The 25,491-nt window shown below is 39.7% G+C and overlaps 1 protein-coding gene across 1 annotated transcript in view; it reads right to left on the bottom strand.

The window, feature by feature from the left end:
* DNAH5 (dynein axonemal heavy chain 5) overlaps positions 1 to 25,491 on the bottom strand; it is a 270,172-nt gene that overhangs the window by 49,422 nt on the left and 195,259 nt on the right. The window contains exons 59-66 of the mRNA XM_039217767.1: positions 24,542 to 24,695; positions 22,926 to 23,193; positions 12,763 to 12,994; positions 11,552 to 11,666; positions 11,137 to 11,313; positions 9,055 to 9,258; positions 3,466 to 3,645; positions 1,255 to 1,392 (exon numbers count right to left, since the gene is read on the bottom strand). Of these exons, the coding sequence (XP_039073698.1) occupies positions 1,255 to 1,392; positions 3,466 to 3,645; positions 9,055 to 9,258; positions 11,137 to 11,313; positions 11,552 to 11,666; positions 12,763 to 12,994; positions 22,926 to 23,193; positions 24,542 to 24,695 (1,468 nt within the window). The remainder of the gene's footprint in view (positions 1 to 1,254; positions 1,393 to 3,465; positions 3,646 to 9,054; positions 9,259 to 11,136; positions 11,314 to 11,551; positions 11,667 to 12,762; positions 12,995 to 22,925; positions 23,194 to 24,541; positions 24,696 to 25,491) is intronic.

Below are 25,491 nucleotides of genomic sequence, written 5' to 3'. Positions count from 1 at the left end.
TTGTGGGTCTAGAAGCTTACATAACCTGGGGGATTCACTTTAAGAAAATTATTAGAGGGGCACCTGAGTGGCTTGGTGGGTTAAGTATCTGATTCTTCCTTTGGGTTTAGGTCATGATTGCACAGTTTGTGTGTTCGAGCCCCACATCGGGCTCTGTGCTGACATCATGGAGCCTGCCTGAAATTATTTCTCTCCCTCTCTCTCTGCCCCTCCCCTGCTTGCTCTCTGTCTCTCTCTCAAAAAAAAAGTAAATAAATAAAATCTTAAAAAATTTTTTAAAGAAGATAATTAGAGATTTTTTACGAATACAAAACATGTAAGTGAACATGTATTTAGACTAAGAGGGGAAAAAATCACCAAAAAGTCCTGGTGACTTAGAAACTCAGGTGCCTTTCCTCTGAAATTTCTAGGCATTTTATCTGAATGTTTATACACAAATGCCTGCCAATCATAACCCAGTTTCCCTTCCCCTAAATACTACAAATTCCAGGAACCCCAGCTCCTAGAAGCCTGTGCAAGCAAGGGGCTCTGTGGCTTACATTACATTAGGGCTGTGTTAACGCTGCCTGCATTTCCAGAAGGAAATAGGCCCCAGTGGAGCTGGAATTCATAGAAATAAGATAAAGAACTTGTTGCCAGTAGCTCAAAAATGTATGAACCCAGATTCTGAAAGGCCTTCCAGGGGCAAAATATGCACGGGTTGAGAAGACTGCCGATGGCCATCAGGACACAGCCGTGGGGTCAGCCGCATAGACCCAGCAGAGAGGCCCATAGTGGACATCAGAAGGCCCAGGTCTGATCCAGACTGTCCAGCCCAAGACTGGGAGCCACCCTCTGGAGCTCAGTTCCTGTCTCCAAAATGAGAATTAAAATATCCACCTTGCTTCCCTGCAAGATCGTTTCAGAGATTAAATGAGATAGAGGGGGAGGACAGCATTGGGAACACATAACAAAAAGTGCTACGCCAGGTGCTGCCGCCATCACCATCAACACGGAGACTCAGAAATGTTTATGTTCCGGAACCGACTCCTGTCCTGGTGGACCGTCCTGACCTCTCACCGAGGTCCTTGGCATGTGTTAGGGACAAACTCCAGGGCTCAGCGAGGGATGACATGTTGAATATGTATCGTGTCTACGTTAAATCAGTCTCTGCTGGGAACCAAACCCTTGGAGAGAGAAGGCGGCAAAGGAACAGAGGGTTGACGATCGCCCTGTTGGGGTTCGACGGTCCCTCCCTCGCCACGGGACAGTTACCTGCTTTTCGGTCATGGCCTGTTCATACTCGGCCTGCACCACATCGAGCTCTGCTTGCTTGTCGTCCAGCTCGGCCTGGGCCTTCTGCAAGTCCTGCATGGCCAAGACATAGCGATTCTCCTGCACCACCAAGTTGGCCTGCACAGGACACATCTGAGCTGAAGGATGTGCAGCAGACCGAGCAGCCAGCATCTCAGAGTCTGAGACCTCAGTGGTTTGTACCTGTTCTCTGCACTCTAGTGGCACCCGGAGTCCTCTCAAGGTGCATTCAGGCCAGATCAAATCTTAATGTGGACTGCATATAAATGCTTATAAGCAGAAAATTATAATTTATTAGAAGTCAGCGAATTTTTCCCCATATTTAAATAGTAAATATTTTAGACCTCTGGGGTCAGGAGGCAAAGTCGAGGCTACTGTTCAGGCACTTATTTAAAAGCCATATGGAAATGTAAAAATTCTGCACATCGGTGTGGCTCAGTCGGTTAAGCACCCAACTCTTGGTTTCGGCTCAGGTCATGATCTCACGGTTCATGAGTTTGAGCCCTGCGTCGGGCTCTGTACCAACAGCTCAGAGCCTGCTTGAGATTCTCTCTCTCTCTCTCTCTCTCTGCCCCTGTCCCACTAACACTATCTCTATCTCTCTCAATATAGATAAATTTTAAAGAAAAAAAGAAAAAATGTAAAAATTCTTCTTATTTCACAAGCTATACAAATACAGGTTGTGGGCTAGATTTGGCCTGTGCACCAGAGTGTTCCAGTCCTTAGATCAGAGCATTATGATATTAAATGCATATAGGTACCTTACAGAACACTGTTAATATTAAGAGCTACAGAAAAAGAAAAAACTGGAATATTAAGAATGATCTGCCTAGTGGCACTCATCAGTGTTGACGAGGCTGTTAAGCCAAGATAAAATGGGACATAATTATTCACTGAAAGTAGATTTTGTGAGTCGTGGTAATCTCAATGTTGTTCCTATAGTTTTCATATATTGTTTGCCTTCCTTAAAACAATTGATACCTTGAGCTGTGACTAATCAGAAGTGTTTGTCTTAAGGAAGCTACTAAACTTGACTCAAAAGACATATTCAAAAGTAATTTGAGCAAAAGAGGAGATGTAGAAAACAGTTGATGCTTACAGGAATTTTGATGTTTTAAATAATTTTTTAAATCAAATTTTTCTTTTTTAAGTTTCTAAAATGTTAAAATTGACTTTAATGGGGTAATCTACGATAAGGGCCACATTCTTTCTGGGGTGTTTCAGAAGAAAAGATGACCTTGAAAAATTTTTTTGGAAATAAATTATTTTCCTGTGTGGAAACTTCAGGCTCCCAAACGTTGGCAGAATAATTCTTTAAGGGAAAGTTCAAGTTCCATTACTTACTACAACCAATGACAGGCAAAAGCATGGCTTAACAACTACAGTTTAAAAAGGATCTCACTCTTGGAACATTTTTTTCTCAGGTCAGCTCTAAACAGCACCTGTTGCTGTGGCTTAAAAGAGGGGCACCTGGGTGGCTCAGACACTTAAGCGCCAACTTTGTCTCAGGTCATGATCTTACAGTTTGTAGTTCGAGCCCCATGTCAGGCTCTGTGCTGACAGCTCCGAGCCTGGAGTCTGCTTCAGATTCTGTATCTCCCTCTCTCTCTGACCTTCCCCTGCTCACGCTGTCTCTCTCTCTCTCCCAGAAATAAAACATTAAAAAAATTTTAATGCAATTATTCAAAAGGAAACAGGCAAATTCTCAAATCACATTAAAGAACAGATGACATTCAGTTTCTTTCCTGAGGAGAAGAGAGGGAGTACCACATCATACCTTGCAACCAAGACCAGCCACCAATGATGTGCCAACCCTGTCTCAGTTATAAGACTCCCTAGTAAGACATTATCAGGGGATTCTATGATATGGTTTCCTGTGTTTCTTTTTTCCAAGTTAACACTGTGGAGGAAAAATATCCAGCAGCCCACAGTCAACATGGCACCCTGGTAGAAAGTCCGTGTTCAACTCGTACAATTCTGCCTGGAGTGCTATTAAGGAGAAGAGAAATGTCCTGCGCTCAGCCTTTCTGTAACTTGCTCTCCCCGTGGACTTGAGTAAAATAACACCAGAAGCCAAAGAGTCCTGCACACTATGAGAAAACAAGACCAGTTGAGCTCGAGGGCCCTTGTAGGATGCCCTATACATCACATGGCTCCCGTGAGGGGGCTCACCTTTAGAGGCAAAACTTCTCTGTTTATAGAAAAGAAGGAAGCCATGGCTTTGGTCCAGGAACAAAGACCAGCTACGTTCCCACATACACGCTTAGCAGTTTCGATGTTGTAGTCAGCCATTTCAAAGTAAGGATCCAAAAACTCTATCACTTCTTCATTGATTGTGTCTTTTGGGAATTGCTATGAAAAAAAAAGAGTAAAATTAAGTCAAAGTGCTTCTTTCTGCGAAGCCACACTCACATTACGCTCCCAATGCCATTGATATTGTTGCACAACTAAGAATGAATGAATGACATCATATTTTGTTGATATTTCAGGATTTGGGCAAAAGTTCTGCAAGTGAAAACAGAGTAAGCAGTGACAGCGAAGAAGTCAGAGCATTCTTTATCTTTGGTGAACAACAGACACCAACCCCAAATAAATGTTCCAGGATCCAGGGAAAGAGTACATTATTTAGGTGATGAATACTAACATGGTTATTAAAATTTCCAAAGCAATAACATGTTCATATCATTAATCCTAAACAGGTAAATTGTAAGCCCATAAAATCAATAATGGAAAACAAATACAGTCAGGTATTTTCAGCCTATGGACAAAATATGTTTAGCATTTAGCAGCAACTAAATGCCTAATACATTCAAACAGAGGTTCTATTAAGCTCATCTGAAAAAGAAAGGTAATCACTTGGACATTGGGTCTTGAGGGCAATGAATTAATTTTTAATCATAGAATTATCCAGAATATGAAAGAACTGTTAGCTTCTGAAAGGATAAAATGCAAAAACAGTAGCATAAGTGGATTAAGAATGCCTTCCTGCATCAAAAGAAGACTGGCCAAAAAATGAAACTGGACCTTCCTCAAGTGGTGTTTGATCATCTAAAAGAAGCTGAGTTGGGGCACCTGGATGGCCCCGTCAGTTAAGCATCCCACTTCAGCTCAGGTCATGATCTCACAGTTCATGGGTTTGAGCCCCGCATCGGGTTCTGTGCTGACAGCTAGGAGCTGGGAGCCTACTAAGGATTCTGTGTCTCCCTCTCTGTCTGTCCCTCCCCCGCTCATGCTCTATCTCTCTCTGTCTCAAAAATAAATAAAACATTTTAAAAAATTAAGAAGATTATTAGATGTTCTCCGAATAGAAAGGAACGTGGTGCCTATAAATCAAAGCTTTCACAGAACATACACAGCACAGGGTGGAGTGCACATGTGCTCTCATTCAGACAACCTCCAATGCAAGCTTCTTTTATAAACCTTAAGAAATAATGAAGCCAGGGGCCCCTGGGTGGCTTAGTCGGTTAAGCGTCCGACTTTCGCTCAGGTCATGATCTCGCGGTTCGTGGGTTCGAGCCCCGCGTCGGGCTCTGTGCTGACTGCCAGCTCAGAGCCTAGAGCCTGTTTCAGTCTGTGACTCCCTGTCTCTCTGACCCTCCCCTGCTCACGGTGTCTCTCTCTGTCTCTCTCCTAGAAATAAATAAAAAACATTAAAAAAAAAAAAAAAAAAGAAATAATGAAGCCAGAAGAAAAATCACAAGAACATCTGGGAACAGCGGAAGGACAATGGCGACAAAAGGCAAATGGCGAGGAAGCTTCCGAGAGCAGTGGCCCCGCCACGAGGTACATAGTGCAGGACTGTGGAGTCACCTGCCAGGGTCCCGTGCGAAGTCCAGTCCCACTGTTGCACTTTTCTGTGAAAACTTCTTGATCTCCCCGTCACCACTGCCTTTCCACACACACTCAGTCATAGTTTGTCACCACCTCCCCTACTACTTGGTGGCACCTACATCATAGAGGGCCATATTTTAATTATCTGAGACAAGTATGGCCACCAGTTTCATAAGCTGCTCACTGTTACAGCTGCTGTGAGGTGCTTCACAAGATGTCCTAGGCACATAACACTTGGGTCATGTGGAATTGAAAACTGAATGAAAGAAAGCACTACGGTTATTGCTTTGGAAACAGATATGACTTTGGTTTTCCCCATTAGTTGTGTCACAATCCAAATATGAAAGATAAGACAATAAAACTTCTTGAAGAAAATATAGAAACACTTATTCTGCCTTAGAGGTAGGCCAAAGATGTCCTGAAGAGAACACAGAAAGCACTCCCTAGGAAAATATTGACAAATTGGGCCTCAAAGTTAAGAATGTCTGTTTATCAAAGGATACCTTTAACGGAATGAACAACTAAGGCAGAATGTGGGAGAAGATACTTGCAAACATATCAATGACAAATTACTCATGTTTCTTACAAAGAAATTCTACACATCAATTAAAAATTTAAACAGACAAGAGACTGCCGGAATCCAGCTCCGGCCAGTCCAGGAGCCCCTGAAGGATGGATGGTGTAGGCGAGGGAGAGATGTGAGAGCCACGAGATTTTTTCTGGCCACCAGCCAGTCTGCACTGTCTGAGAGTCAACTTTATTTTATGATTTAGTGTTTGGGGGATGGCACAGAAGTGGCATTCTGATGATAAATTCTTTGATCAGTAAAAACTTTCCAGAACATTGATATGCATAGGTGTATGGGGAACAGCCCAGAAGTGGCATTAGCATAGTAAAGGCAAAAGTTAGTTCTTTGTGAGCAGGGGTCAATAGCCTGCTCATCGCTTAATGGGAGGTATTAAGAAAAACAGGTCTTTCAGGAACTCAGTGTTGCTCTCATAACCACAAAAGAAGTTCCTTTAGTAAGTTCCTTCACAAAGTGCATCAGCATATCAAGGCCAGAATGAGTCACTCAGAATACCAATCAACAAGGTGCCTTGGGGGTTGGTGCTCAAGCAGAAACAATTGGGTGGGGGTGGATATCGGTCGCCATCTGATGGTAAGAGTCCGTGCAACTTACCTTAACCTCACAAGAAGTTTTTTTCTCAACTTAGTGAGTTCAGAAATGGCTCCCAAAAAGATATCTTAACAGGTACTAAACAGAGGAAATCCCAAGAGGTTCATAAACTGTTGCAAAGATTCTCAGCATTATTACCAGGAAAATGCAAACTAAACCCACATTAATAAGATACTACTACAAACCCATCAGAATAGTGAAAAGTAGAAAATAGTTAAGATGTAGAACAACTTACACACTGCTGATGGGTGTGTAAACGGACACAGCTATTTTTGAAAGCTCTTTGGTGCTATCTATAAAGCTGTTGAAATGTATTCAGATGTTAGCTACACTTGTAGTGAGCATAGCATAATGTGTTCAGTTGTTCAATCACTATGCTGTACCCCTGAAATCAATGTAACACTGTGTGTCAACTATACTTCTATCAAAAATATTTACAACTATTTTTAAAAAGGATAGATAACCTATGACCCAGAAATTCCATTCCTGAGTACAGAGCCAATAGAAATACAAATACACCCACCAAATGACCTATAGGCCAAGATTCATAGTAGCTTTGTTTATAATAGCCAAGAACTAGAAACAACCCCAAAATCCACCAACAGTACAATGGACAAATAAATGGAAACATACAGCATTTCACACTGTGCTGGCTCATATAACCTCATGGAAAACCATTACTAAATTTTTAGGAATTTTGCAAATTGGCTGTTAAATAGAACTATTATTAAAAAGTTGAATTTTAGAAACTAATAATTAAACAAATGTTATTTAAAACAAAAAGACTGTACAGTAAATGTAATCACTTTCTCTTACATTACTACATTTGACTATCTATGTTTTTGATGGCATTTATATCTATTCCTATATGGTAGGAAACTATATTGCTACACACCTCCTTCCCAACTCTGCATTCAGCAAGATTATTTCAGTAGCTTGAAACTGGCCATTGTGGGGATATTTGTCATGGAAATTGGCAAACACTACAAATCAGACTTTTTCTTATTTTTTTTACCTTTTTTCTCCCCCAGAGAACCTATTGTTTTTAAATATTTAGCGCACACTAATGCTTCATATACTGAATAGCTATACAGCAATGAAGAAAGAAATACTGTCCTTACAATGATAAGAATGAATCTCAAAATGATTATTGAATAAAAGATATCAACACAAGAGGTCATGTGACATGATTTCACATACGTAAATTTCTAAACCAACAAAATTAATTATCAGGATAAAGATGAGAATAAGAGTTACCCTAGGAGAGATTATTGACTAGGTAGGGACACAAAAGAGATTTCTGAGGTCTGGAAATATAAATCTTTTTTTTTTTTTAATTTAAATATTTTTATTTATTTCTAGGAGAGAGAGAGAGAGACAGCGTGAGCAGGGGAGGGTCAGAGAGAGAGGGATTCACAGACTGAAACAGGCTCCAGGCTCTGAGCTGGCAGTTAGCACAGAGTCCGACTTGGGGCTCGAACCCACGAACCACGAGATCATGACCTAAGCAAAAGTCGGACGCTTAACCAACTAAGCCACCCAGGCGCCCCTGGAAATATAAATCTTGATTTCAGTGTTCATTCACAGGTATATACGTGTGTAAATATTCATTAATCTGTATACTTAAAACTTGCACATTTTGTCATATATAAGTTCTACCTCAAAATTGAAAACATGAAAATTACTACTCAAAAAATTACTATGGAGACTTGCAAAATATAAACACACATATATTTGTATTTATATGCATACAATACATATGCATTCCTTCTTAAAATGATTTTTTAAACTTCTACTCAAATAGATCACTGATGATGTTTCAGTATGCCTAAAATCTGTCAGGAAAGGCTCTAACGCTTACTTTTTTGAGAGACAGAGAGATAGAGTGTGAGCAGGGGAGAGGCAGAGAGAGAGGAAGACACAGAACCTGAGGCAGGCTCTAGGCTCTGAGCTGTCAGCACAGAGCCCGATGTGAGGCTTGAACCCACAAACCATGAAATCATGACCTGAGCCAAAATTGGACACTTACCCAACTTAGCCATGCACACGCCCCATCTAATGCTTATTTTTAAAGCTCTAATGTCTATATTTGAAAAAGAAAATTCTATTCTGAAAAAATACTTAAATATATATTCAATATATGTATATAGAATATTATTAATGTTTTAAAAAGAAGAAAATCTTGCCGTTTGTGGAGGACATTATGCTAAATGAAAGGACCCAGACACAGAAAGACAAACCCTGCATGTCTCACTTATACGTAGAATCTAAAACAGTCAAGCTCACAGAAGCAGAGAGTAGAATGCTAGTCACCAGGGGAGGCCAGAGGGGAAAGGAGAGATGTTGGTCAAGGCATACAGAGTATCAAGATACAAGAAGAACAAGCTCTGAAGACATAAGGTACAGTAATATGCATACAGTCAACAACATTGTATATTTGAAATTTTCTAAGTGTTCTCACCACAAAACAAGGAAAAAAAAAGAAAGGAAAAGAATGGTAACTGTGAGGTCATGGATACTTTAACTTGACTGGCAATTATTTCATAATGTATACAGATCTCTGAACATCAAGTTGTAACCTTAATATATACAATTGTGTGTGTCATTATGCCTCAATAAATATGGTCAAAAAATTAATAAGGAAAAATATGTGTGTACAGCAAAATCTCTTTAGAAATTTATTCTATTAAAGGACTCAGATACTCCAGTGAAGTCTGAGTCCCCTGTCATCCCAACATTATTGAACTACCAACCTGCAAGTTCTGTAAAAAGTTTCCCGCAGTCATGAGTTTTAAAGATTCTTGCCAGGAAGGAATTGTACAGCTTTTTTCCAGGTCAATTTTCACCTCATTGACTTTCCTTTGAAACAGGAGCAACACACAGTCCATGATCCTCATGATGAGGTGAGGGGGTCGGCCCAGTGTGCGGACAGTGGCGATGTCCGAAGGCTTGATAGTCTGTGAGAGGAGAGGAGGCCATCATGTAATCTCAGATAAGAAACTGGAATCTCAAACTGCTAATTTGACAGAGGAAAGCAAGCGTGTTTGAGTTAGATGCAGAGTCATAAGGTTGAGATGCATATTTAATTCCAAAGAAAAGTGTGTCTCAAAAAGTTCAAACTTTTAGAATTCAAACTGACATCAAGAGGAGAGACAGTGAGGGAAATATTGGTGAGCAATAAGGAGCTGTGACTTCTCCAAAATTGTACAGACCATTTTATGTCAGAAAAAAAGAGTGTAATCTGAAAGAAAAAGAAAATTCAGCACTTAAGGATATACGAGGAATTCTAACCCAGGAAAACTCCAGAATGTGCAGTGCTTTTTACTCATTAGTTATGTAGGTCAAGAATCTACCTCTCTCTTTAGCAACCCAGACTTGTCACAGTGGACTGACACTAGCAGGTAGCCCCAGGGCTGACAGATTGAATAATTAGAGGTTTCTGAGCTGGGAAGTGACCTTTAAATGATGGAACTTAAGCAATACGAATTTCACTAACTCAGAGAAGTCCTGTTCCATTTCTAACACAGAGATTCTGATCTAGTAAATTATTTAATAGTCAGGCCCACTGTGGTTGCTAATAATTGTTCTATCTCTTAAACACTTTATGGAATAAGTATGGGGAAAAATCCTAAGGATAAGAATCTGATACCATCCTATTTCTAGGACAAAGGTGTACACTCATTTCTTCCAGATCTTGCAAACCTTCCATCTTAATTGCATTTGCATTAAAGGAAGGTGATCAAGACCTTCTTCTTATCAAAGCTAATAATCTTTTCTCTGAGGATTGGGAAACAAAATGAAGAAAAAAATCCACTGAATTTAGGAATGTAACTACATACTTTGAAAATGTTTGTTTCAGTAGATGCATATTATGATGCAAGACAACGTGAAGTGAAGGAGAATTTGTGTTCCAGAGCTAGAAAGAGCAGATATTCATATGAGATGTGTGGCTATGAAAAAAAGGAGAGAAATATAACAGCAGCCATTTGGGAGAGTAGGGTCAAATAAATGTTGTACAAAATGTAAGGAGCTGGACATGATTATTTTACTTTAGCTTTAAAAGGGAAGAGTGTCCAACAGAATTGGGCTCAATTATGTTGGGTGCCCAGGTAAAAGGAGTTGTGGGTAGATCAGCAAGGCTTCATTTCTCCAGCCATTGCCTAAACCAGGAATCAATAACATAAGGCAGTAGACGGGTAAGACAGAAGCAAAGTAATCTTAAGTTGAGTCCCCAAAAATCTTAAGTTGAGCCTTCAAAATTGGACCAGCTCTTTAAGGTGGAACCTATTTCACTAAACTCATCATATCTTCTCAGAATCCAGCCTCCTTTCTAATTTTGCCATTTCTGTTCCTGCCTCCCAACTACACTGAAAAATTATTGGGGCCTGCTCAAAATCTGCCATTAACGAGCTACATTAGATCGGCAGCTCCGTATTTGGGTAATTCACAGATAAACTCAGAGAACATTACCTCTTACAGACCCACGCCAGGGTCCTCAATGAATGAGGAGGGAAATGTTATTTTAGAAATTCTAGGTGACTTTCCCAATGTCACATAGCTTGTTGGTGACAGACTGGAAATGAGAACCCAGGATTCCTGACCGCCAGTCTATGCTACTGCCCATCATTCAAGAGTAAAGAAAATGAGATGTGAAGTAGCAAGAGTGAAATCTATAAAGAGCTAATCACATCTCCCCACAGAAAATATTACTTGAGAGGGCTCCAGAGAAGAGAACTTTAGTCCAGAGCAGGAGAGCATTTCCTTGCCGTGACTCATTTCCCTTTGCCCTCCTCCGAGGCACTAAATTTGACACCTGTCATATCATAGGGATTTACCTGCAGGGCTGCTTCTGCCTCTTCTAAGGCTGGCTTTGCAGCTTCCAGTTTTTCTTCAGCGATGGCTTTATCTTTGGAGATGCTGTCTACAATGGCTTGGGCTTTGTCCTTCACCTTCTGTACCTCCGCCTTGACCTTCTCAGCAGCCTGCGCTTTCATTGTCACTTCTTTCAAGACCTAATTCAATAAAGAGGAAAAAGAAAGCTCATCGAAAATACCTTGGCAATCTGAAAATGAGCATTGTTGTCTTGATTTGTTGACTTTGTTTTTGTAACGTTTCACAGGAGAATTAAGGGTAGTAGATTCTATTGAAAACAATTTATACTTTCACGGTTACAACTTAGTGACTATGCATACGTCATTAACGTTTATTACCAGGAACTTAAATATGGCACACGTGTGAGTGCCCACACACCGTGTCGGCTTTTTCATTGGCCACTTGGAGCTCCTTTTCTTTCACTGCCAGTTCTTTGCTCAGGGCTGCAACAGACTCTGAGGCTTCTTTTAGCTTTTCCAATCCAGTGTTCATTCTAGGATTGAAAATCCAAGCAAGCCATGTTAAAATTTCCAAGCACTGGTTCATGAATATGGATAGCAATGGTCATATTGAAGAACGAGCATCTGTGCAAATCGCAAATCCAAGAGGGCTTGACGAAATGAACGTACATCCAGGGTTGATGCCTGACTGAACATATCCATATGGTTTTCATAGACCACATGTGGGAGGGTAAACCCATTACAATGCTGCATAACATGAACAGTGGTGGGTCTGGAATCTGTATCATGAAGGAAACATGCCTCATGAAGTTTAGTTAAATGACAATAGACTTCAAATGCTTGAAACCATATGGTGGAAGAAGGAGAATAAATAGCTTCTATTTTGTTTTGTTTTGTTTTTAAAAGATCAATTAAGTTAAAAGAAGAAAGATGTGGGATCAAGGAATGAAACGAATCAAGGGATGAAGCCATCAGAACCACCCTGTGAAGGAATGCTGCCTCTCTGGACCAGAGATAATGTGACCTCAAAGACCAGGGACCTCAGAGTGAGTTAGTCCAACGTGCCACCCAGGGTCCCATAATGAACAGCCCTGGCTGGTTCTAGTCATATACAAGCAGAAGCTATAAGTGTTCAGAAAAGAGCAGGGCAGAGCAGTGAAATCTGGAACAGAGTTCCGTGAAATAGGGTATTCGCCAGGCAGTGAATGTCAGCATTCCAGAGAAGGGTGAGTGGAGGGAGGCAGTCTGTATTCACTGCTTCCTTCCAGGTCTCCTATTTCCACAATGACATGAACACTTGGCAACACTTTATTCTACTGGGCAAGAACAAAGCTCTTAGCAATCATGGAATAGTTCTTCGAATAGGCTCAAAAGGAGGGTGTCTCAGCCTCAGCACTACTGGCATTTGGGGCTGATTCTTTGCTGTGGAGGCCCAGCCCATGCACTGTGAGATGTAAGCAGCATCCCTGACCTCTACTCATTTGCTCCCAATAGCACCCCTTCCCAACCACCTGAGTTGTAACACACAAGAATGTTTCCAGTCAATGCAAAATGCTCCCTAGGAGCAAATTTGCCCCCCGTTGAGAGCCAATGCCTTAAAACAACTTTACATCTGAACTTCACACTTACCTGTTGGCCAGAGTTTGCACTTCCGCATGCTTTTCTCCATATGTGAGAGTGTAGCCTTGAATAAAGGAGAGGTACGACTTGGGAGTCACGTGAGCAGAACGTCGGAATCTCTGGAAATAATCAACACACTTCTCAGCTACCCCATCCTGGAAGGAGCCCATGCATTGAACCACTTCCTTCTTGGTTTCCAAACTGCAGTCAATGTTGTAGGGGGACAGGAAGTGTTCAGACACTAGAAGGGGTAAGGATGGCAGCGTGTGAAACACAAACATGAATGACCATTTGAAAAGTTCACTGGCTAATTTTGAAAGATTTAGACATTTCTTAGGACTGCCTACCATTTTTACAGCCCCAACTAGGTAGATATCTGTCAGCATATTTTGGCCCCAGGCCTACGACTTCAACAATTTTATTTTCCCTTTCATGTAACAGACCTCAAGTCTATCATCAGCCTTTGTTTTCTGGTACTTATGCAAAGAAGTCTCTTCTGCAGGTCAGGTTCTCAGCCGAAGGTTCAGGTCAGTAGCCGGCTGAACTGTTTTATGTTTTATGCTTCACATAAGGGCAAAAGTAGTACAAATAACTCAGAAATCAGTGCCCACCTGGTACTTATATTTAACAATCCCATTTGTTTTTAAATGCAGAACCTGTCATACCCTTAATTCTCCCGGCTCTGACTGCATTCGGTGTGTGGAATGTTTGTCACTAAACTTTTTTATGCCTGGATCATCTTGTTCTTAAAAGTGGCTGCTGGCCATTTGCAGTCAATTCTAATTTACAGTGTCTTTTAAAAATGCTTGAGCAAAAATCTCCTGTTAGAGACCTTTGTCTTCCCAATAGTGCCAATCATGGGACGAATTCTAAGGCAGCATTTCCTATAGGAAGAGCCCATGAAGTCAGAGCTAAGCAATCACCACACAAACATGGAGTGTCTGCTGCACACTGAGCCCTGTGATGGTACCACGGAGCAAAAGACTAGTAAGAAACTTGGCCTCAATGCCAAGGAAGTTACAAAGGATTTGCATAATGCAGTTAAAAATTAATATAACCAACTTCACGTATCTTGGGAGAAGGTTGTCTATGGATTTGCTTAAAAAGTACTTAAAGCATTGAGTAATGTACGTAAGAGTTGCAAATAGAATATGACCAATAAAAAGGCGCCTGGGGGGCTCAGTCTGGCTCATGATCTCACAGTTCGTGAATTCGAGCCCCGCGTCGGGCTCTGTGCTGACAGCTCAGAGCCTGGAGCCTGCTTCAGATTCTGTGTCTCCCTCTCTCTCTGCCCTCCCCTGCTCACGCTCTCTCTGTCTCTCAAAAATAAATAAATGTTAAAAAAATTCTTTAAAGTATATGACTAATAAAAAGGGAAGGAAAGAGAAAGAATCAAGTAAACAAACCTATCCGGTGATAGTTGGCAAAGAAATAAAAAATGATTAGCAACTGATTGCTAAATTAAGTTCTTAAAGCAATCATGGGGCGGTATTTACATCTGTGTAAATAATAGGTACCATTTCTTAGCCTGGTTATAAACAAAATTTACCATATACACCGAAAGGCCATAAATTAAGACTCAGAAGTCATATTTTCTCATATGAGTTAAGCGATCTTTACAAAGAACAGTTTAACTTCCAGGAAGTTTAAGTTTAAGCACTGGAAACACAGGAACAATCCTTGCCTCGGATAAAGTTTGTGTAAGTAGGAACTCCTACAGCTGCGATATTCACGGTGCACCAGGCATGATACTAAGTGCTCTACTTGGCATTACGGGGTATCCTCAGGGAGGTTCCCACTTTCTGAGAACCTCTTGTATTTACTGGGTAGTGAGGTTTTTCCCTTCTTACGTGAACAGAGAGTATCAATAACGGGGACTTCTTTTTTTATGTAGCAAGTGTTCTTTTTGTCTCTCTGGAAAGTCAAAGAGAATAAAAATAGAGTGGATTCAAAGTATAGTTTTCCAAAGGCCCACAATCTCTAGCACAGGAAAGGTTATGAAAATTATGAAAACAATCAGATCCTTTTCACTTAGGGTGACTGAAGCCTGCAAGACTCAAGCAAGAGCCACGGAAAGCCCTTCCAAGGTCATCTCAATTATCCAATCACCAGAGCAGCAAGGCCAGTTTGGGCACCCACGGTCAGATTGAAGCCTGAAGTTGGTGTGGGTTACATTTCGGTGTTGTGTGTTCATAGCACTTGATGGGAATGACGTGAGGTGTATGCGTGAGAGGAGAAGTTGGGCTCAGTGTCTGAATTTTGGTGCCCTTCAATTTCCACTTCATTGAGATTCAAAGAATTGAAGTAACAAAGTGAAAGAGGGACATCAGTTGCCTACCCAGCAGCCATTCCCTCTCTTTGTTGCTAAAAGAATCTATATTTTGCTCAGGGTAACAATCTGCCCAACTAAAATTCTTTGATTGTCCAGACTCTCTTACAAGTAGGGGTGACCCAGTTCAGGCCAATGACACACAGACAAAAGTTCTTGGAGAAGAACGGTGCCCTGAAATAAAAGGCAAACTTCATGAGGCATCCACAAACATGATGCCTGGAGATAGAGCAGTCACCTTGTGCCTGGAAGAGTAAAAGCCACACCCAAGGATGACAGCCAGATAGAAGGGGCGAGGTCCCCCGATGGCACGGTCCTGGACTGCACAGCTCTGCATTTTCTTGGCAGCAGGAAATGAGAGGAGAAAAAAGTACTTGCCTGACCAAGTACTTGTCTGGTTTTCTCCTACAGCCAAACATATTCTTAACTGATACATTGAGAGGGCGAGCACGTCTAATCTTGGCAAAACCTTATCAGTTAATCCTTATAACATCCCTAAGTGATGAATTTTAATATGTGCCTTTTGAAGATAAGAATCATGAGGCTTAGAGAAGTTTACTTGCAGATGGAAGATTGGTGATTTGATCCAAGGATGATGGACTCCAAAGTGTATGTCACCTTGATTTAGAAATCCAGAGAGAACCGAACTATGTGGTCTTTTAGAGCACTAAGCAAAGAGGTTTAAGTGCAGCGTGGAGTTAAAAAGTACTTATTGACTAATGTGCTTCATAAACAAAATATGCTAATTTTCTCAGAAACCCGTGGCTACTGTTGCGGTTGGTATAACTTTCTGAGGGGCTATTAAGTGCAGCTGCCTCATTGATGCTGCATCACCAGCTGTGAGCAGCTGCAGAAGCAGGGGTGGCTAGCTCACAAGACCACATCTTGTAGATTATAAATCAAGTAATAATTCTCAAAGAGGGCCATTTTATTTACGTAATTAAAATGGCCTTCTTTGAAAAAAAAAATGCCATATATATGCTATTGATTTTGCTTAAGACTTCATTTTCAAGTGAAGATGGTGGTCTATTTTTATAACAATGTGATTGTTTAAGATGTAATCTAGAAGAATATTAAAAATTATCTTTACCATGCAGAAATCTAAATGACGTCCGTGGATTTAGTAGTGTCATTAGCCCGACAGAGCATCATTGAGAAATACAAGACTACCATCTTAATAATACTGGAATTAAAAGAAAAAAAACTAATAAAAATAAAATAGGAAAGGAAAATCAAAATGCCCAGCTGATGGAAACCTCTGCCCCTGCTTCTCCAAAAAAGCATATTAAAACTGTAACGCACTACAAATTGATGCCAGTATCCCCAAAGAAGCCAAAGAAGTCAGAAACTATGTTGAACAAGAAATTCAAAAATTAAAAAGAAACTGACCAAATAATGTATCAGGAAGAAATGAAAAAAAGGATTGATTGAACTCAGGAAATAAGAAGAAAAGGACAAAACTATCTTGGAAACAAAGACTAAAATAAAGGTAGTCAAGGAAAGGACAAAAAAGAAAAAACAAATACAGACAAGACCACCAGAATGAAGATAATACAGACATTTAAAGAAACAATTCAAAACAACCCCATGTAAAGCTAAAAACAAAGGTTTGCCAAAATGGAGATTATCAGATGGTGGAAAATACAGGACTTTACAACATAAAACAAAGCATATTTTTCTTTAAATGCTTCATCAAGAGACTTAGTCAATTTAAATGACATATGAAAAAATTCACATTTTTTCCAAAAGCACTTAAGTTGTGAAAATACTATAAAATCTAGTACTAGCCTTCTAAGTAAGCATCTTTAAATTAGGAAAATACTCTGTGCAATAACAACAATCCAAAAAAAGAAATTAAGAAGATCTGATTAATAATAATAGCATCCAAAAGAATAATATATGCAGGAATAAATTCTACTAAAGGAGATGAAAGACTTGTATGTTGAAAACTATAAACTACTAATCAAAGAAATTAAACATATATATGAAAAGACATCGCATGTTTATGATTTGGAAGAATTATTATTTTTTAAATGTCCATACTATCCAAGCAATTTACAGATCCAATATAGTCTCTATCAAAATTCCAGTGGCATTTTCTTCCCAGAAATAGAGACAAATTCATATGAAACAACGGGAACCCCCCAAAAACCAAAGCAATTTTGAGCAAGAATAAAGCTGGGGGCATCACACTTTGTGATTTCAAAATATATTACAAGGTTATAGTAATTAAAACAGCATGGTATTGACATTAAAAATAGGCATATAGAACAATGGAACAGAAGGGAGTTCAGAAATAAACCCATACACGTATAGTCAACTGATTTTCAACAAGGGTGTCAAGAATACATGATGAGGAAAGGACAGTCTCTTCAATAAATGGCATTGGAAAAAGTGGGTATCTATATGCAAAAGAATGAAATCTAACCACTGTCTTACACCATATACAACAATCAACACAAAATAGATTAAAGACCTAAACATAAGACCTGAAACCATACAACTCCCAGAAGAAAACATAATGAGTAAGATCCTTGACATTGGTCTTGGCCATAATTTTTGTATATGACACCAAAAGCACAGGCAATAAAAGCAAAAACAACATGGGGTTGGACCAAACTAAAAAATCTCCTACACAGCAAAGAAATCAATTAACAAGTGAACAAGTAACTTATGAAATGGGGGAGAAAATATTTGCAAACCCTACCTCTGATAAGAGTTGACATGCAAAATAAATAACTCCTACAACTCAATAGCAAAAAATAGGTAACTTGATTAAATGGACAAAGTGGGGGCACCTAAGTGGCTCAGTCAGTTAAGCATCTGACTCTTGATTTCGGCTCAGGTCATGATCTCACACACTTCATGAGTTCAAGCCCCACATAACAGATTCTGTGCTGATGATGCAGAGCCTGGTTGGAATTCTTTCTCTCTCTCTCTCTCTCTTTCTGCCCCCCACCCCACTCATGCTGTCTCTGTCTCTCTGAAAATAAGTAAACTTAAAAAAAATTTTATAAAAATAATGGACAAAGGAACTCAAAAGAGATTTCTCCAAACAGGACACACAAATGGCCAACAGGTATTATGAAAAAGTGTTCATCACCAATCATCAGGGAAATGCAAATCAAAATAACAATGAGATGTCACTTCATATAAATTAGGGTGACCATTATCGAAAAAAACAAAAGATTACAAGCGTTGGCAAGAGTGTGCAAAAAAGGGAGCCCACGTGCATTATTAGTGGAAATGTAAACTGGTGCAGCCTCTATGGAAAACAGTGTGGAAGTTCCTCAAAAAATTAAAAATAAAACTACCATACAATCCAACAATCTCATTTCCAGGCACATTTCCAAAGGAAGTAATATCACTGTCACAGAGGTATCTGTGCCCCTGTGCTCATGACATTATTTACAGTAGCCAAGACATGGAAACAACTTAAATGTTTGTTGATGGATAAATGGATATACATGCAATGGAATATTATTCAGCCTTAAAAAAAAGAAGGGCACCCTGCCATTTGCAACAACATGGGTAAACCTGAAGCATTACGCTGAGTGAAATAAGCCAGACACAGAAGGACATATACTACATGATACTTATAGGAGGAATCTGAAATTGTCAGACTCACAGAAGCAGAGAGTAGAACTGTGATTGCCAGGAGCTAGGAAGAGGGTGTCCCATTTCCTCCTCCTCCCAGTCAGAAAGTAACAAAAAGTACAAAGTTTTAATTATTCAAAATGAGTAAGTCCTAGAGGTCTACTGTATATCATGATGCCTGTAGCTAACAATGCTATTTGTATACTTAAAAATAACTGGAAGGGATCTTATGTTGTGTTTTTATCACAAAATCACCATATCATCCTCTTCATCACCGTCACCATCAGAACAACTAAAGAAATCAGAAGAAAACTTCTGGAGGTGATGGGTATATCTATAGCACAAATTACTATGATAGTCCCATGGATGTGTTTTACCTTGAAATATGTCAAGGTGTATATTTTATTATGTACAGCTCTTTGTATATCACTCATACCTCAATAAACTGGTTTAAGAAGCAAAAATAAAATGTATCTTAAAGAATAAAGTATTAATATTAATTAATGATAAAAATATACAGTAATTTTATATTTTATGGGAAATATTTAGTATAAACTAAATGAAATATACCAGCACAAATGTAATTATATATTTCCTTACTGATGTGGCTGAAGATAATAATTTAACTTAGAACCAGCATCTTGAAGACAACTTAAATAAGGCTGTTTCTAGAAACCTCATTGCTAATTTTCTAAAAAGAATAAACAACACTTAAGTTCCTAAAGATATTAAGCATTTGCAATACCCACATATGGTATTCTTTCAAATTAACATAAGGAAGGTTAATATTAGGTGTGCAGATGTTGGTTTTCCCAACAAGATTTTGTATTTATTAAGTAAAGGAGCTATGTCTTATAATTATTTTATCCACTACTGTGAGTAGCACAGTAAACACTTACCAGACTAGACTGGAGACATAACCACAAAAAATTATAGGTTATCAAAGGTTTAAGAAGATTTCAATACCCAGGTACATGATATAAAGTCTGCATGCTATAGATATAGGAGGTCTAAGATGAGATGGCGGGAAACGAAATATTCCTTAGTGAACAAAACAAGAGTGAAGGATGTGATGAGTTCTGACTATGCTCTGAAACTTAGATAAACAGAGGAGACAAAAGAGAATATTCTTGATCCAATGGGGACAATGCATGGAAGATAAGACCGATCAAAGCACATTCAGAGGACAAACAAAAGAGGTATATCTGGGGAGAAGAAGAGAGGGAAGGTTTGGGTTGGGTAAGTAAATGAACTTTGACAGACTGACTCATTCCTTCAACACTGTAACCATCAGACACTGGTTGCTGCCATGATTGTGAATAAAAGATAGATAATCCTTGACCTCATGGAGTTTTTAGTCTAGTGGGACAGATCAGCATTAATCAAATAAACACACACCTAACTATATAAACAGCAGACTATGGTTAGTCCCAGGAAGGAAGCACAGAGTGCTATGAAGTGATAGTATGGGAACAGGCTTTGTGGAGAGAAAGGGAATTAGGATTGTTCCCCTTAGGAAGGGATCTTTGACTGACCCAGCACCATCCAGACAAAAGGAGGAGGGGTTCAGTAGGATGGAGGAGGAGAGTGTCATGTGGGAAGAAAAAGCAGCCTGTTCAAGGATCAAGAACAGAATAGGAAGAAAAAGAGACCTCAAGGGAAGATGGGGGTGGGGGTGGGGTGGGCAGGGTCACTTCCCAGCCTGGGAGGCCAGGCTAGATAACATGGCCTTTTCCCCCAAGAGCATGGGGAGGTGATGCGAGGTTCTAAGTAGAAAGTTGTGTGGTTGGGTTTGTGTTTTCCTCATTCTCTGTCAGCATTGTGGGATAGACGGCAGACAGCTGAGAGAGGAGAGGTCATAAGAAAGCAATTTGTGTTTTCCAGGTGAGCAACAGTGACAGCTTGGCCTCGGACATCTGTGAGAGGGAAAGCGCTAGAAACAGTCTCCCAATGTTTAAAAAATAAAGTCAACACAGGGTACCTGGGTGGCTCAGTTGGTTAAGTGTCTGACTCTTGATTTCGGCTCTGCTCATGAGATTGAACCCTGTGTCACGCTATGAGCTGCAGTGTGGAGCCTCCTTGGGATTCTCCCACTCCCTCTTTTTGTCTCTGACCCTCTCGCCACAAATAAATAAATAAACTTTTAAAAACAGATAAAAGTCAAAGTGACTTGGCAATGGAGCAGACTTGAGAGCTGAAGGAGGCTGGGATGATCAAGACAAAGACAAAGCTCTCTGATTGCATAGTTGGTGGACGATGGTGGGACTTCCTGGGGAAGGGACCAGAGGAGAGGCATTTCAGTCACAGACACAGTGGAGTAGCGGTCTGTGAACCCCCCCATGAGAATGTATCAAGCAGGCAGCCAAGCGCACGGATTTCAAGCCAGAGAATGGGCTAGACTAGAAAGAGAGGTTGATGGGACATATCACCCAGGAAGCTGAGGATGAGCTTGCCTGGGGAGAGGATTCGGACTGAAGCAACAAGCCCACCTTACCGTCTACTGTGCCCGGCTCTATACACAGCATGGAGTTCAATAAATACATTCTCAATAAACAAACAAGGAGACACACCCATAGAAAATCAGGACACTAACTAGGAAACAACTACACAGAAATGTAAGTTTCCCTGACCCTCATGTAATCAATCCTGACTTGGGTTAATACAATGAGATTTAAAAGAAAGGGGTGGATGTGTGAGAAATTAACAAAGGAAAGATCAGTGAGGCCTTTGTCTTGTAATAGAAGAGATGATTGAAATATAGACCTAGTAGGAAGGGCTCCATATTTAAATTAAATAATCTTAATTATGGTATATTACAATGTTTGTCACATGAAATTGTTATTTTATTGTTCATAATAATACCTTACATGCTACTCTACAAAGTACTTGTATACTAATTATCATGTTTCATAGTTAAATTTAATACAGCTCTTAAATTCTGTCATTGTGTGCTCTGCATTTATATCCTACTTTGAGGAATTTTAAAGCTTTTCCCTTAGTCGTGTTTACATTTTAAGAGGACTTAAAATTTTAAATCACTGGCCTTTTCTCAAACCGTAGAAGACAAAAGAGGAAAATGTACACGTGTACTTCGAATATGTTAAACTCTTCTGTGTTTGAAAGCCACATTGGAAAAACATTATTGTCAATAGCAGTTTGTGGAGAACAAAATGTCCCTGGTGGATAAGAATTTGTTAGGAATATACATAAATCTATAAAACCTGGGTTCTAGCCCCAGTACAGACCCTAATGCCTCCCACATCTCTGACAATTCCCTCCGCTTCTGTGGCCTCAGTGTCTCCATCTATAAAGGGCAGGAGATGTTCGCACACTGGGCACCACAGAACCGGAGAGCCAGATGTGGGCATGGCACAGATGTGGGCTAGGGCTGAGAGGGCAGGCTCCAGAACCTTCCTCACGTCCCTCACCTCGCTTTTGTCTATCAAGGCTACCAGCAAGGTATTTCTGGGAAACAGGACTTTTCTTAACTATTTTTAAAACATAACCAGACAGAAAGTTTGAAAACCACTGCACTGAGACAGGGCACCCCCAAGGTTCTGACACAACAGGTCAAGGGTGAGGCCTAAACATCCCTGTCATTTAAAATATCCACAAATAATTTCTCACCCAAAGCTGAAAAAACATGATCTAAATGATCTCTGACATCTTCTCTCCTAATGTCACTTCCACAGAAGTGGAAGCAGCAAGGAACCAAGTCACAGAACCCTCTAGCTAACATTCCTTTCAAGGACAGGAACCATCAGAGGATTGCTGGATAATGTTCTCTTCTTTGGTTTCCCGGACTGCAGTCATGAGAACAAAATGTCCAAGAGACATTTGGCTTCAACTACTCTGAGGGTGGCCAACCCGCTTTGAAAAGAACACAAATGCTATCGAAGCAGTTAAAATGTCAGTGCCTTCCTGGGACACCCTGAACATCCCTGGGGGTCCAACTGAGACCAAGCCTGTAAGCGTCCCTGAAAAGACTAGAATCACTGGAAATGAATCCAAGGGAGTAGAGACTGATGATCACTGTCTGATAACCACACTCTGGGAAAAATTTGCCACCTACTATGAAAGAGCACCAGCTTGCAAAAATCCTTAAATATTGGACAAAGTGACTTTGGGCTCAATCCTGTACAGAGAGAGGAAACAGAACAGAACATAAATAAATACACACACACACACACACACACACACACACACATGTTAACCAAAAACTGACCAAAATGTCCACCACACTAACCAGCAACTAAGGCATCTTTAGGCCATCGGCTGAACCAGTCAATGGTGCATCCTGAAATAAGGGCAGGGAACTTCAAAGCTCGATTTCGAAATTTCTCCCCCACAGGTGAAAAGCAGAGCACAATGTGAAGGTTCTGTCGGACCCGACTCATGAAGTAGTCATGCAGGTTCTCATTGGTAGGAGGGCGCCTGGGGTATTCTTTTTTCATGACTGGTACAAGATCACTATTTATTTCATCAATTTCATCACGAGCAAATAGGTTGGAGACCTTCAAAAGAAATGCAAACATTCAAATTCAGTACAGGCATATGAAAACGTATCAAAATCTATAGCTCAATACATATGATATCTTTCCTCCTTTTGTGTCCTAAAACTCACCTTTAGAAAATTAACCAAAGTCCTCATGACACAAATGGAAAGACATTCCATGCTTATAGACTTTTTAAAATGTTTATTTATTTATTTTGAGAGAGAGAGAGCATACACGCATGTGAGCAGGGATGGGGGGTGGAGGCAAGAAGGAGAGAGAGAATTCCAAGCGGGCTCCACATTGTCAGCACAGAGCTTGACACGGGGTTCCATCCCATGAACCCGTGAGATCGTGAGCTGAGCCGAAATCGAGAGTCAGATGCTCAACTGACTGAGTATGCTCCCATGCTAATTGATTAAAAGAATTAATATTATTAATGTCCATATTTCCCAAAGCAATCTACAGATTCATTGCAATCCTTATCAGAATACCAATAGTATTTTCTGCAAAACTAGAACAAGTAACCTAATATTTGTATGGAACCACAAAAGACCCCGAATAGCCAAAGCCAACTTTGGAAAAGAACAAAGTTGGATGTATCACAATCCCAGATTTCAAAATATACTATAAAGCTATAATAATCAAAACCAGTATGGTAATGGGGAGCCTAGGTGGCTCAGTCGGTTGAGTGTCCAGCTCTTGATTTTAGCTCAGGTCATAATCTCAGTTTGTGAGATCAAGCCCTGCATCAGGCTCTGTGCTGAGAGCCTGGAGCCTGCTTGGGATTCTTTCTCCCTCTTTCTGCCTACATGTTGTCTCTTTCTCTGTCTCTCTAAATATAAATAAATAAAATTAAATTAAATTAAATTAAATATAATGAAATGAAATGAAAATGGCTTAAGGACCTAAATATAAGACATGAAACCATTAAACTCCTAGAAGAAAACATAGGAAGTGGTCTGTGACATTGGCCTTAGTAACATTGTTTTAGATGTGTTTTCTCAGGGAAGGGAAACAAAAGCAAAAATAAACTATTAGTACTACAGCAAAATAAAAAGCTTTTGCATATCCTTTAAAAAAATAAATAACCAAGTCCTCAAGATAAGATACCCCACTTTTTAAAATACACAAACGATTCTATTATTAACTGCAAAGTCATAGCCTTTTGAGGGGGTAAATGGACACATCGAAAATCCAATCAGCTCAGTTTTATTCTCTGAACCCAACAGAAAAAGCAGTTCTTCTTGCTTATCTCCTAATTCCCAATAATAGCACTCATTCAAAAACCATAACGGAAGGATGCGAGACCTCTAAAGTTGGAGGGAATCTGAGGAGTCAAAATGTATGAAGGTAAATGGGCTCCTACCTCACCCGATGATAAAACGTTGTTCATATATTCCAGAAATGACTCTTCCTTAATCTCATTGTCCGTGAAGATGAAAGTGACCCCTTCACCTTGCTGCCCAGCTGTTCTATACAAAATCTTCAAGTCTTCCACTAGATTTGATGTGCTATAGGACCTAAGGAAATATTGTCATTGTGTCACCAGCTAAACTACTTTAATGGAAAGGAAAGATCTTATGACAATGCTTTATGCCATTTGACCTTATACGGCATAAAAAGAAATGCTTTTGTGCATTATGTTAATAAAAAGAAATGCTGATACTGTTCCATCAGACAAGATTTTATTGAATGTGAATGTTACTGGGTCATTGTATTTACTTACAAGGATGAAACTGATGTTTTAAAAGTTTCTTTCAGTTCTGAATCGCTATTCCTTTGGGAGTAATTGAAGTCCAACATCTTGTTAAAATTTCGAGTATTTCCTTATTCACTAAAGTTAAGAACTATTTTTTTTTCTTGAGGCATAATTGACATATAATGCTATGTTAGTTTCAGGTGCACAATGTAATATTTCCATATCACACATATTGTAAAAAGATCACCACAATAAGTCTAGTTAACATCAAGTCAAATAACATTATATTTACCTGCAAATCTGAAACTACTTTTTAAACTCCACATTTCTCGAACTATTATAGCTTTCTGTGACACAAAATAAACACCTAGAGTGAAAAGTCAGCCTGAAACCAAAATATCATTTTTACGACGGCGAAATGTCATCTGAACCTGTATATATTTCATTTTGAAACTATTTGTTAGTAATGCTAAAACAAAAGTTACATTGGAATGTTTGCTAAGCACCCAATTGCAATTTTAAGGATATCTCACAAATTAATCTACATTAAATAATTTCAAGTCTAATTCTTTAGACTTGAGGGAGGGAGATGCCCTATTACCAATGGTGCTCTCTGG

Source organism: Hyaena hyaena, unplaced genomic scaffold (assembly GCF_003009895.1).
Source record: "Hyaena hyaena isolate Hyena2069 unplaced genomic scaffold, ASM300989v1 scaffold_720, whole genome shotgun sequence".
NCBI classification, from domain to species: domain Eukaryota; kingdom Metazoa; phylum Chordata; class Mammalia; order Carnivora; family Hyaenidae; genus Hyaena; species Hyaena hyaena.
Note: the sequence above shows the minus strand (reverse complement) of the source record. Positions and strands in the feature narration are given on the sequence as shown.